Genomic DNA, 14,760 nt, shown 5'->3' with positions numbered 1-14,760 from the left:
TCCATCCTTTCTCTGTATGTTTTTATAGTGGTGATGTATACAGTGATCATTAACTAAAATAATTTGGGGAACTTTTTATAGCTCATTCCTGTTATTCCTTGTGAAAAATGTGCTTCACACTTTTCCCTCCAAAATTTAATTATCTCAATGGTCTTATTCATATTAGAATTTCACAGTAGAGGATGGCACTGATCTTTTAACCCAGGTGTAACATTGCTGCACTCCGAATGGAAGTGCCTAGTTTTGTTGAAGTATTTAAAGAATTTCTCTGTTAAAAAAATCTGAAGGAAAAATTCAAATCAACTGAAAAAACATAAGGAGCAAAAAACACTAACCGTATAAATCGTCCGGGTAATAAGGGAAGAATTGACTTCATGCCAGTTTTGATGGTTAGCTTCCCGTTTATCCATATAATAACCAAGGATTGGTGAACCTCCACTGTACGTTGGTGCTTTCCAACCAAGGGTCATTGAATGCCCATCACAGTTCAGAAGAGTGATACCATGAGGATATGAAGGACAAGCTACAAGGAAATATGGAACCTGAGAGTTAGGACAGTCTAAAACACTGCAGTGTAGAAGTTTCTTAGCATGTTTGACATTGCTTCTGTTTTCTGCAGCATACTGCTCTCAGCTCCACAATGAGAGCAAAGTGGTTGTAAAGTTGCTAAGCAACATTCATTTTATCACCAAATATAAACATGCCTAACATTTTGTCCTCTTAGAAGGCAGCGAGGAAGAGTAGATGATTGCAGGGAAATAGTAATGTCAGCATCTCCAAACAAAAAATTATGCTAAAATATTTAAATGGGTCAGAAGACCTCTTCCTAGGAAGAAAAAAATAAGCTGCTCAAATACTTATGGAATACAGGAAAAATCATCCAGTAAAAAAAGAAAAAATATTATATACTTGAATTAAATTAAGTCATGTGACTGACTGATCTGTGGCCACCACAGTTTTCCTGTACTGTCCTGATATTATATATTTTATTCAGACTGACTGCTTTTTGACCCAGAAAGAGCAGAAGATATTTAGACTTTCAGACTATGTTGAGGCAGAAAAGTAATGTCCTCCATGAGGTTCCTTGCATAGGTTTACTCCCTTCTGTAGCGGAAGCAGAATTATCACCAAGGCACCTTCCTAAGGATGAAGAAAACCCTTTTCCTTAGCTTTTTAATCCCCTCCCACTGGTAAGCACCCCTTGTAGCAAGCATTTTTGCATTTGTCATCCTTACTTGAAAGTCTGCCCAAAGATATGCCTTTCTTGACACTGGAGTGCTTCAATCAGTAGAGCTAAACACCTGTCCCTAAAGCTGATCTGATACTTCCAGTTGAATTACCAGGATAACTTTAGAGAATGTAACTTACCTCATTCAGAAGAGAATACCTTAGCAAAGACCTTAGTACAGTCCCTGATCTTGTAGCTGTACTGGTGATCACCATGAAAGCAGAACTGCCCTTTAATACTTTTTTTTTTTTTTCAGATATGGTGCTACACTCAGAGGTCACAAAATGTGGCCTTTGTATTTACTGCCACTTCTTGATAAATAAGAATGACTGTAGCAAATTTTTGTAAATAATATTAAAGTAATACTACAGAAAGATTCTGGCCACATGAATGCTAGGTCATCTCTACATAGTCCTGCTAAATTCCTGTAAAAGCTACAAAAATGGATAAAAGCTATCCACATCCCAGAAGTGTGTGTAAGATCTACATGCTCTGTGTTTGATGATATACCCCATGCAACCCTCATCTCCAAAGCACACAGTGACAAATAAGGTGCAAGTGCATTTACAACATTGTGGTGATAGATATGCAAGTGTCCATGCACCACCTACCCATATGAGACACACTTCCTCCTAAAAAAGTCAAATAGAGTAACTTTGTCAGTAACATATTTACAAATTTACTTTCTGTTGACTACACTGAATTATAAATCTTTTAGAGGATTATTTCTCACAAATATGTCTACTGGTCTTCTCCAAGAGGTGGAGGGCACTCTGCTGGGGAAAACATGTCCTATTTAAAATTTTCAGTATGGAACTGACACTGTCCCTTAATTCAAATTGAAACACGATAGCCCAGATCTGTGTATTCTTTGTTGTAAATGCTTATTCAATGCTTCACTCAACTTGTACCATTCCCACTGAAGGCTGCACAATTGATCTTACACAGAAATTTTGTTTGTGGGACAACAGAGGAGGTAGACTGTGCTCCAACCTGGAGCAAATGAAGGGGATTTTCTGATTGGATCAGTTACGCAGCAATAAAGCTTACTGAAAGTCTTACAAATGGAGCAGATGGCATGCTAAAATGTTTTGCACCACTCCAATTCACTTAAAAACTAATTGTCTAACTTACTCAGTATTTAAATTTCTTTGATACATCCTTGGAGCAAAAGGCAACCTGGTAATTAAAGTGCATCTTACCCAATATTTCTAACATTCATTATAAATAACTTTTTTTATAAAACAATGTCTTTTCTCTAGAATAGTCACATGCTAGAGAATAGACATCATTAAACAGATGTGCGTGACAGCTTCAAGGTATACTATTATAGTAAATCAGACCAAAGGAGATGATTGCTGAAAATATGTCACTCATTTGGGAAAGAAGAAGCTGAGTTGCACAGAATCACACTTACTAAGGGCTGCCTGCACTGTTACAGCCTCCGACTCCTGCGAGTTTTCACTCAATCCCACAGCATTCGCAGCTTTCACACGGAAGACATATTGCTCTCCAGTTTCCAAACCATGAACAACAAACCTGGGTTAAAAAAGATAACATCACATATTAGTGTATGTTATACAGTAATCATTCTATGCTGTAACATGAAATTGTTGTATCAATTAAAAAGTTCAACTTCATGAGTGCTTCACAAAGGAAAATATTTCCAAGAGGGAAACTGCAATAAAAGGCATGACATAATACAATATAACTGTAGCAAAAATCGCAGTACTCATTAGATTGTTAGTAGTGATCTAGCACGTGAAGTCAGATGAAATATAATATATTCCCTCTGAACTTTGTATTGCTAAATTCTAATCTGTTCTGGGAAGGAACTGTATTTTTCACTGTGGTTTTATATTCATTGTCAAAAATAGTTTTCAGTTGTGATCTGAGTTTCTTACTGTACTAAATAAAATACTCAGAGCTATCCTATTGTAATATATGTTCACATATGAAGAAATGAAATGTTTTTTCTTATTTTTGTGCTTTCTCAACCCGCTTTGACCAAGAATTAGTCTCTACTTTTTTTATCAAATTTCTTCACTACTTGAAAGAAGGACTTATCAGAATACAAAGTCACTCAGTAAATGACTGACATAATGCACTAAGCAAGATGATGTGCTTGTTATAGAAAGTACAAACTAAAAATCTAATCTTTGCATTTGGCGATTAATTCCAATAAAAATAAATATGATTTTTCACAGAGAAAATTGCTTGAAGAATCTCATAATGAAGTTTCATATCTTCAGGACGGAGTAAGAAATCATCAGAAATTGAAACAGTGCTATTGTCATGACAAGGGAATAGAAAGAGGGTCTACTGTTCTTTATCCAGAGATGTAACAGGTCAGGGAGCTCTGATGTTTCTGGAATGGGACACTTGGCTTTCCTTCACAATAGTATCAGCTGCCAAAGCACTTTCGCCACTATATTTATAGCAGAAATGGCCTGACCTTTTGCTCTGTTATTCATGGACTATCATAAACCTTTAGAATTCCCTCTCCTTTCTCATACTCTTCCTCATCAGGTCTGTTTACCCCACAACATGTACTTAAAACGGGTATATTTTGCAGTTACTCATGTCCAAGGCACTCAGAATCATGTCTCTAGAATCTGTTCTTAAAACTCAAAATCATGGAATAGAAAAATATATGAAAAAAATATAAAAAAGGTGAGGAGAATTGCCCTGCAATTTGGAAATCTTGGCTCTGAGAGTCTGCAGACTGTTTTTCTTAACATTCATTCAACATTCTCCTTCAATTATAACCCTATGGCTTAGCACATAAATTGTATTAAAAATATCCTGCAGTTTTCAAATTTCCAAAAAATACAGGAATATTATCAATACCTGTTATATTTAATAGGTTTATGGTTACTGGGTTCCCAGCGATTTGATCCCACCACAGAATACTCAATGTAGTAGCCATATAAATCCTCTTCATGTTTTGGTTTATCCCATTGAACTACAACTGATGTTTTTGTATTCCTTGTGGCCACCACCTGACCAGGTGCAGATGGTAAAACTAAGAAAAAGAAATAAAACATATACATATTAAAAAATACATAAAAATAAAAGTAATTGGAATTGGATTAAACATTTCATAATTTGATCATATTTAGTCACTACAGCTATAACTACTCCTATGTGTTAATATTGTTATATGATATGTATTTTAATACATTTCTTTAAGTCTGGATATCTATATATATATGTGTGTATGCAAATAATTTTTTTTTCTATTTTTTTTCTCAGAATGCTCTGTGAGGCTCCTTACCTATATGATTTTATACAGGTTTTATGATAGTCAATTATAGAAGCACATATTTTCACATAGGAGTGTGGATAAAAGCATACAGATATTAAAATCTTCACCCTCTAATTTCTCTCTCAAATAAGAGGTTGATGTATAGCTTATGTTCCTGTAGCATTACTGTGTCAGTAAAAATGCACATAAACTGTAGAGATGTGATATCATGAGGATTAAGAAGTACTGTCTTACAGTTAACTAATGACAGCCCCAGTTCCAAAAATATGAGCTTTTCAGGACAACTTTAAGCATATATATTTGAATGCCAAAACTTTATCTAAAAGTAGCTAGATGAATGTCATAGAAGCATAGGAACACTGGTTGGAAGGGATCTCTGGGGATCATCTAGTCCTTCCACCTTATCACTGAGAGTGGGACCATCACCAACACTAAACTAGTGTGTCAGTCACGGATTTGTACGAGTCTTGAAATCTTCTGACAATGGAGATTTCACAGCTTACCTGCACAAACTTTTCCAGCACTGCACTCTTGCACCTTGCACCTTTCTCATTAAAAGAGTATGTCCAGAATGAACTTACTAAGGTACAATTTTTGGCTGTTGCCTCTATTTGTTGTTTGACAATGCTGAGAAATTTGACACCATCATCTCTGTAAGTCTTCAAAGTAAATAAGCACCTCTCTTCATAGGTCACAATCTCTAATCCCCTGGTCATCTTGTTGCCATACAGAGGACCTCTTCACTTTATAACCATCCCTCTTGACTAAGGAAACCATAACTGGGAAACAGCACTCCAGGACCAACCTCAACACCACCAAGAAAAAAGAGGATAAAGTTTTCTCCAGTCTGTTGACTACAGTTCTTCCAGTGTACCGTAGTATGCAGTTTACTTTACATGCAAAGAAAGTTCGTTGTCAGTTTACACTGATCTGAACAGATGAATGTTCATAAATAGAACCAGAAATATTGAGATCCAAATGGGAAAAAAAAATCTTAGTAAGAACCAGCAAACAGTCTGTACACTATAAAATATCTATCTGAGATTTCATAATGCAAGAAACAAAAGCAATGTCTCAGCCTAACACAACAGGTTAAGAAAGGTACTCAGTACTCGCCCTTTGAAGGTATTTTAGTTTCCTCACATTGATATTGCAGAGAACTGCAAGCAGCATGAAACAAAAGAAAGGCATGTTTTCCAGATAGTCTTTCAATATTAAAATAAAAATTAATACTTACATTCTGCTATAATTTATTCAATAGATTTGTAAGATCAAATTCATTCAGTATGCTAAATGTACCTACATTTAGGCTTTTATGTGCGTCTACAAGCAGATATTCTTGAGCTGCCACTATAGTCAAAGAGCTAGGGCTTAACTCAGTTACACAAATGTGGAAACCCAGAGCACCGGGAATATTTCTCTGTCTAGTCTGGGGTGTCCTGACCCCCAGGGGAGCACTGACTTTGACCCTCATTCATAGAGAAAAATTCCAATGCCTCAAAGTAACCTAGAAACCACAAAAGTGTAAAATAGATTGTAGAGATTGTAGATAGTAGTGTAGTATGTCACATGAGTGAGAAATTTAGGTTTTAAGATTTTTAATATGTTATAGATGGGTTCAACATGGAGGACATAAAGTGTTATCTTGAGTTCCTTTCTTCTTTCTTCTTCTTCCTCTTTCTTCTTGGGTTTAAGTAGTATCTTGTAATTAGGCAGAAAAATCTGCATTGCAGTCTTTAGAGGTCAGTTATTAAGTTAGAAAGGAAAATAATTTAAGTATCACATCCTAATTAAGTAGCTTAGTTTTTTATTAAACTTAAAAAGCCTTGTAACAAGAGATTGTTAGCCATTTTTGTGCTGTTTTTCCTGCACTTAAAGTCTAGTGCAGTGAGTGTCCTGAAGTTTTGATAAGATAATAAACAAAAACTAAAGACCAAAAAAGTCTTCACACAGAACTTCTCCAAGAGGGTCTCCCCTGCCAGGGGAGCCCCCAGAAAGTTGCCCAACTTGGGGCCTGCAAACTCACAACAAATAAATTAATTTAGGGCCATTTTGGACCATCTGTCACTTCTTCATGGAGTTGTCAGATATGACTCAAGAGATAAAACCAACAGTCCTCTGAAATGGCAAACTGAAAGCATTTGAAAAGGATGTCACTGTGGCCAGTTAAACTGAGCCTTCCATCAGTGCTTGGTAGGGTGTGAAAATTATTCATCTCACCCCAAAATAGACACTACAGCTGGGTGACATGGGGCAAATTATGACAACATCAGCCAACTTATATTGCAGGCTCCAATTGCCACAGTCAGAGCAGAAGCACCTACTGCACCTGTAGATACCATACCTGTGTATGGAAACACCTAAATTTAGATTTTAACCTCAAACTGAATACTTCTTTACCACTCAATTAAATTGCATCACTTTCAGTGTCATTTAGAATGGCCTAGGATACCCCAACCATTCTTTAGTTTCTGCTCATAAGGTACCAATAATCACTGGAATCATGGGGATTGCCGTCCCCATGAAGGTTTCCTAGGCACCCTTAAGAATATCAAATGACACTAAATGCAGGCAACTAAAAGGAGTAAAGTGTTTCTGCTATATTTTAGCTCAGGGGGCAAACTCTGTCTCTGAAAATACTCCTGAAGTTTCTCTTTAAAACAGATTCTTCTACATTGTGCTTTATTTAAAGCTGTGAGTTATGCAGAAAGTTTTGCATTAACACCTAAGGGATAACTTATTTTCTGTACTAAGTGCAATAAATACAGTGTTTTTCTTCCCTACCTTGGGGAATGTTGAATGGTTTAAATAATTTATATGCATTAATGAGACATCAAATCAAGAATATATGAAAGCAAAAGATGCTTTTCTTTGTCATGTAGTTACAGACCAAGTTGAAAGTGTGGATTATATTTTTTAACTATGGTATATCAGATACTGTAAATATTTTTTATATTACTAGAAAGTGTAAGATATGTGCACTTAAGGTGACAGTTATCAATACATCAAGCTGTTATGTGTGGCTTCTGTAAAACTGCAAAAACAAAACAAATATTTCAAAAACAAGATGAATAACCACTCCCTAAATTTTCATTTGTGTTTTTGAATGTGATCTCAAGATAAACACTTCATTTTCATTTGGAAAATCTCCACTGAATATGTAGTTGTATTTTTCCCTGAAGTCTACTCCTCTGTATGACAGAGGAATAGTGCACTAGCAGTAATTTGCAGCGCAGAATACTAAGAAAGAAATGAAAGGTTACTCTATCTAGCTGAAACTGTAGGGAATTAGGTAGTATATAATTACCTGAGCCAGAAAATATAATTATCGAATTTAGTGATTAACCTATTTTTTGATGTCGCATTAATAGAACACTGAAGAGTGAATAACTAAAAATAGTTATACTGATTATTGTTTTCAGTAGCAAGGCTTATGATCACTAGGAAAATTCAGGAAAGTCTCTAAAATTTGGCATCTTTGTCTTTTTTAAATCCTTCACAGAACTGAACACAAATAAAGTTGACTACTACTATTGTAGTTATACTAATCTAATGAGAGCTGTCTATTTCCAGTTTGTAAAATATCTATTGTTTTTAATATTAATGTCTTAAAATTAATACCTTACCAATAGTATCTTGTGGTTGAATAGGTTCTGTGATTTCAGATGGATCACTGATGCCATTTTTGTTTGCTGACAACACTCGGAAAACATATGGTTTTCCTTCTGCAAGGTCAAACACTGCATAGCGAGGAGATTTTACTGCAACCTGTGCATTGACTCTTTGCCAGCTTCCACTGCCAACCATGGACTACAAAAAACAACAAAAAAAGCCATGAATAATTTCTGTGAACTGTCAAAAAGTGAACATATTGCTGTATTGCATCCTGTCATGAATTTATTTAGGACCTATGAGAGAAGGATCACTCTCAAATGCCTGACTTAAACATATGCAAATTCTCATTGCTGGTGCATGCCATTACGCTACAAAAAGGTCTGAATAGCTTACTGTCTCCTTGCCTGTCTCGACTTCAATACATGCACATTTGTACATACAGCCAGACTTCTTTTAGGGCTGTGACTGTCAACTGTGATTGGCCCCAAGGAATTACCTTCATGTCCTGCAAAACTCACATGAGCACCCAAAGTTTTGGAGTCAAGCAAACAAGCCCTAATCCAAATTCTGCAGAAAGGTAGGGAGGGAAATGTTGCTTTACTCATAACTTTATTTATTCTGTTGAGTAAGGTCATGTCCCCTAAAAGCATTCATCAAATGAAGTAATTACTTTTGTGTATTCTCAATGCAGCAGCTGAGCTTATCATCACCACAACTGCACATGGAAGAGAGCCAGAAAATCAGTACTCCAAGAGAAATCTGCTGTCCATTACATTTCCCACATAAACTGTTTCTTCTAACCAAAAATTAGTCACGGAATCTTTCAGGAATTTCAAAATTTTCAAAAACCCAAGTGCCTAATAAACAGATTGAAGAAAATTTCCCTGGTACATAGATAGGTGCATACAGTTTATATGTTTATAAAATTTTGGAAGAGAAATTCTGGGAACAAAATCTGATAGACTGTGAATTTCTAAGAGGAGGAACAGTGTTTCACGGGTGCTTGGAAACTACCCTATATATAATGACACCTACAATAGACAAATAATATTAATGTAAACAGCTGGAGTCCATATATCAAAATTCTCATAGGTCCTGAACCCAGCTAGTGTTCTCAACAGAAAAAAAGAAATAAAACATCCATTTTCTTCATAATAAAAAGCTGTAAAATATGAAATAAATATTATTTTGTCATATATTTTTTCTTCATACCATGAAAAACAGTAATTTCTTCTTTTCACAAAGAATCAGCATTGCATTTTGTTCTGCAGTTTGATTTGATTTATCTGTTAGGAAAGTATTTCAAGAGAACATAGAAAACTCATTTCTGTATTGTGTCTCTTGAAGGTTTTACAAATACATTTTTATTCTTCAGGACTGAATCTTCTTTATTTGAAATAAAATAATTAGAAACTGTTGTAAATTAACAGATGACAGTGGAAAGCAAAAAGTAAACATTCACCTATGATATGACTAAGCTGTTCCTATACATCAGTTATTTATGCAAAAAGATATTAATTTCAGGTATTAATTAGTAAAATGAACCTCTTTTGTCTAATAATAGCATTTTAGTCCTCATTCTTACTTTTCTTAAGTAAGTCAGGTGTTTAATTGAGATTTTTGTTTCATCGTTGTCACTGCTGTGTACTGTTTCTGGAGCTATAAAAATTTATTTGTATAAAATAAGCAGATAATGTATATTTTCCAATTCATTCTTAGAATGAAATTCAGCTAAACAAGTCTAGGTGTCCACTCACTGGAAATCTACCTCTGAGCTTTTTATCTGGGCTGTTTCTGCATATTCTGGAACTAATAATGTGTTTCCATGACAAGAGCTGGTTCAAAATCCTTACACTGATATTCTTGAAATTTATAGATAAGCAAAGACATATGTAAGTGGGAATAAATGCAAGAAAGGCATTATATTTTATTGCATAGAAAGAAAAACTAGATATTTATTTCTATGAAAATTTTTATTATTTCATTTGAATCCATAAGGCAGAGTGGGAGAATGGTCATACTTGCTGGAAAATTTAACCAGTGAGTGGTGTTCACTTTACTTTGATTTGTTCAATATCCAGCAAGTAATGGATAATGAAGAGTGTAGAAATGGCCGATGGAATTCTTTTGAAGTGGAGGGGGGTTTTGTGTGTCTTACAGGGAAAAGACAAGCTGGGGGTCTGCAAAAAGAGGAGCGGCATGAACAGGACAGTTGGGGAATGAACTGTGGAGGAACGTGCAGAATTTTAGATGTGTGAAGAAAAAAACTTGCATAGTAAGGGCCTGAGAAAAGGCTGTTACAATATTCATGGTGCAAATTGAATGTGTGGCAGTTTTATTAAGAGGTTTAGTGTTGTGGATTGGTAAGAGCATGTGCATGTGCTAGAGGCATAATTCATAAAAACTAAGTATAGCTTGACCTGTAAGTGTTTTAGAGGTCAGGTATGAGGCCCATTTTACCTACTAGGAAAACTGTGTAACAAGTTGCTCTAATCCAATATAATTTGGAAGCATGGCTCAGGGACAGATTTATCTAAATTTTATTCACTTATGTGGATGAAGAACAAACCTCTCTTACTGTGAACACTGAAGTCTCCTTTCAATGAAAAGAGAAGAGGAAGGCAGCCATGAAGAGTACCAGGGACCACTGAACCTGAGACAGGCATCTGCCTCTTTGCTGACCTTACGGGGGATAAATTGGAAATGTCAGTGTACAGTAGATGCTGCAAAAAGTGAGGATCAAATTATGAGTTACTGTTTATTCCTTGTTCTACCACAGAACTAACAGAAACTTCCATTTTTTGTAGAGAGACTGAAAACTTAGAATCATGCCTGTAGGACTGTGAAAACTATAGATGTTTCTTATCTTTTTTTTTTCACTGCTATATGTTCCCATTTAGACAGCAGTAAGCAAATAGCATAGGGGAATCCTTTTCTCTGGGCCTTGAATTTCAATGCTCATTAAAACTTACAGTAAGACATTTGATTATCCATGCTTCTCTAATATCCCACTTCCAAATCCTGGAAGACCACCGAAAGCATTAGTTTTATTGCTCATTCTGCAGTTCTGAAAATGGCTTGAGTGTAACTGCACACAGCATTGAAGCACCTTCCAACAGAACACCACTATACAGTGCAGTACCTTCTCAATGAAATATGTCAGTGGCTCCCTGCCACGGGGAACAGGTGGATCCCAGCTGAGTACAACATATGTTTTGCTGATTTCTGAAGCATGTACATTGGTGGGAGGGCCTGGAATCTGAACATCCCCTGTAAGATTAATAAATTTAGCAAGTGTTAAACAGCAGATTAACTCCTGGGTCAGCATTCATGCTACAGCTCATCTTTCTGATTCAACTTTCCCACCCTGCACTGCAATGCTCAGCTATTAGGGGCAGTGATATCATCTGTACAGTTCACCTGATCACTTCAATTAAATTCTCATAAATAAAACTTCAGTATTAATAGCTAGTAACTTACTCTTTCAGCAAAGGTTAAATGTGCTTCCTGAAACTCTTTGCATTTGTCATACTTTTTTCTTTGATCATGTTTGAATTGCTCCAATCTGCTAGTATAAAGACTACTCACTATATGCAAACATTTTTTGATCAAAGACAGAAGTTTAAAGAGTTATTATGAGAGATTAAAATTTTAAAAAATAGCTGGAATGGAAGTACAATCAGAAAAGAAGTTTTAAAACAAAGAGGAAAGCAGGTAAAGGAGCAGAACCTATTAGCAATATATCCTATAACATGATGGTATTATCAGCTGTATAGTCTGAAGCACTTCTACAATGTAGGAATCAGAGACATAAAAATATGTCACCAGCCCTCTGATGGCTCCACCACGTAGTGTGGCCTGATCAAATCCCTCTCCCCACTCTTTACAGAGTTACCAGCAGTGTTACAGACAACCTGCCTACCCTGGGCTAGGTACGAAGAATTCAGCTCAGCCTTTCATGGTCCTGCTCACTGACTGCAACATGAGAAAAATCTGGTTCTGCTATCCAAAGAATTACAATGTGCAATGTGGCAAAACAGCATTAGATGGGAGAGTGACCTGTGATGGACCTATGATGGACCTCTACACAGGCACAGCTACACAGCCCTGAAGAAGGTACGACTTGGTAGTAGGTCAGAAATTGCAACTCAGCAGACACCTAAAAATTTTATCTTTATGGTTTGTGATAGAAAAAGAAAAAATATCTTTGTTTTATGAAGGTAAATTTTTCCACTTCTCAGGCTAAGAAAATAGTATATATCCTCTAAATGTTTGTCTTTTAAAAATAGAAAAATATTTCAGTAATAATCTCTAAATCATGGCAGTGATATTTTAAATTATTATCTGTAGAATGTTTTAAATGTTTATCTGTAGAATAAACCAGACTCAAAATATACACCGATATTATTTCATCATATATATTTGCCAAATCAAAACCAAACCTTTTTTAAAGCAAACTGACATATGCAATGAAAAAATATTTCTCACAATGCTTTCTATATTTGATTTCCTACAAATGTATATTTTTTCTTTCAGAAAGGCACATGAATCAGCTGAGTTTAAGACGAAATTGATGACCTATAGTCAAGAAAATTACAATAATCCTTCACAGCATTAATAAAAAAGGCTTCCAAGTGACTTCAGGTAACAAAATCTCAACATGTTTTCTTTCATTCTTGAAAAAACAAAAGCTCCCATACTTTGTGATGATATAGCATGGTGATACAGAATTGTTGCCAGAATGGCTCATCAGCCTGCACTAAAAAGGAAAACCATTTGTGATCTGTGAGGTTGTTCTTTCAGAAATAGTCTTCAATGTTGCAAATGAAAGTAGTGATCTACATAAAGAGTGATATTTGAATATTCATCCTCTATTAAATATGCACATTCATGTGACATGAATCCAAATGTCATTATTTATGACTATTACAGGGTGGCCATTTACTGGACCCGATCATTCTAAGGCAGTCCTGAGAGCAGAAGAATGATCTATGAAGCCAAACAAGACAATTACAATCTGATATTGTGGTGTGCCTCTGATCCAGTAATACCCATGTCAATTTATTTAGGTTACTATTACAAAAATAGAGAAACTTCCTCTGTCCTGTCCATGCACTGGAAAAGCCATTTAATGTCTGATTCTCCTTCAAACTACATTTTTTTCTCAGGTGATTTCTCTTTTACTGTGTTATTTTTGTAGTTACAACTTAATAACTTTTGTGGAAGAGAGCAGACAGACTTGTTTTTTTTTAATTTTGAGCCATTATAGTTAACAATTTAACAGTTTACGTCTAAAGAAGGTCATTATTCAAGTATAAAACCCAAATCATTCCATAGAGAAACAACCAAAATCAGAAAAAATTCAAACTTTATCTCAAAAGTTTTCAGGGATCTCTCCAATTCTCCTAAGGAAAAACATTACTTAGTCTATACCCTTAACCTTAAGAATAACTTCAATTCAGGTCAATTCAACCTCAATATGTCTACCTAAATTCAGGTAGACATATTAAAGAATTGAGATGGATTGTGTACGTTTTTATGAGAATGGCAAAAACTTGCTCAGATAGTCAAAATCAGTCTAAAAAAACTATACTTAGCTCCCAGAAATCTAGAAAGAGGGGAAATATGGGCCATCAAATGACCAATCAAATGGGCAATTAAATGTTCAGCCATTTCAGTCAGCTTAGCACTAGTAAAAGCAAAAGGGTGAGAAAATGCTGTCAATATATAAAAGTTTTGGTGTTTAGAGTGTGATGATCCCCATCCTTTAGACCTCACTGTTCGCTTGTGCTCTCTCAACCTCGCAAGTCATGTGTCTTTATTTCTTAATGGATTTCTTTTCAAGTTATGCTTCTAATTATGATGCAAAATTCCTGGAGAATAAGCAGATGGACCGAAATTGCAGAAATGCTACATACCTTCAAGGTCATCCTTACTGATCACAATCTTTCGCCCTTCATCCACATGAACAGCTGTTAATCAAAATATTCAATTAGTTTATCAAACTATTTCAATATATTTACAAATCTTGCAAATTATTGCTTGTCATGTGTTCAAAAGCCTGTATACCTCTGTTTCTATAATGCTGTTTTTAAATCTTTCCCCAGATAGAGTCAACTTGAAGTCATATACTGGTTTATTAACTTTTATAGGAAAACAGGGTATGATAAGACAGTGTTATTCAAAGATGTGCTAAAAAGCAAGAGTCATAGTTTCAGTAGATGGATTTGATTTTGAGGCAGATTAGTAATCAATTGTACCACAAACTGTACTTTTGTTATAGGAATGAATCTTAAAGCATACACACATACATAAAACACATGTAAAGGAAATTGCATATTCAGCTCAGATTTCACAGGCAACACTGGGGCAGTGCTTTAAGGTATTCATGATTACTTTAATTCCCCTCTGACCAAAAGGAAGACATGAAACAGAAGGTGTGCAAGTTCATGATATACAGAGTCTGCACAGGAGTTTAGGACAAGGCTAAATCAATAAAACTTCCCTCCAGAGCAAGCTGGCTTACTCTATTCATGGAGAAGCTCTCATAACACTACTTTGCAGTCTGTAGTGAGATATTCAATCAAAGGAAGAAATAAACTCTTCTCCTTAGATTAACTGGGCAAACAGAATCTTAAATCAAATATTT

At 35.4% G+C, this 14,760-nt stretch overlaps 1 protein-coding gene across 4 annotated transcripts in view; it reads right to left on the bottom strand.

The window, feature by feature from the left end:
- The window catches only part of MYOM2 (myomesin 2), a 69,326-nt gene that overhangs the window by 29,213 nt on the left and 25,353 nt on the right, over positions 1–14,760 (bottom strand). For 3 of the 4 annotated variants that reach the window (XM_068183570.1, XM_068183574.1, XM_068183573.1), the window contains 7 exons: positions 14,030–14,083; positions 11,254–11,381; positions 8,123–8,306; positions 4,079–4,253; positions 2,646–2,767; positions 1,840–1,860; positions 336–523 (listed from right to left, as the gene is read on the bottom strand). In XM_068183570.1, coding sequence (XP_068039671.1) covers positions 336–523; positions 1,840–1,860; positions 2,646–2,767; positions 4,079–4,253; positions 8,123–8,306; positions 11,254–11,381; positions 14,030–14,083 — 872 coding nt within the window. The remainder of the gene's footprint in view (positions 1–335; positions 524–1,839; positions 1,861–2,645; positions 2,768–4,078; positions 4,254–8,122; positions 8,307–11,253; positions 11,382–14,029; positions 14,084–14,760) is intronic. The other variant, XM_068183571.1, reaches the window with a different exon arrangement.

This window comes from Anomalospiza imberbis, chromosome 3, assembly GCF_031753505.1.
Source record: "Anomalospiza imberbis isolate Cuckoo-Finch-1a 21T00152 chromosome 3, ASM3175350v1, whole genome shotgun sequence".
Lineage (NCBI taxonomy): Eukaryota > Metazoa > Chordata > Aves > Passeriformes > Viduidae > Anomalospiza > Anomalospiza imberbis.
This window is presented reverse-complemented; position numbering and strand designations above follow the sequence as displayed.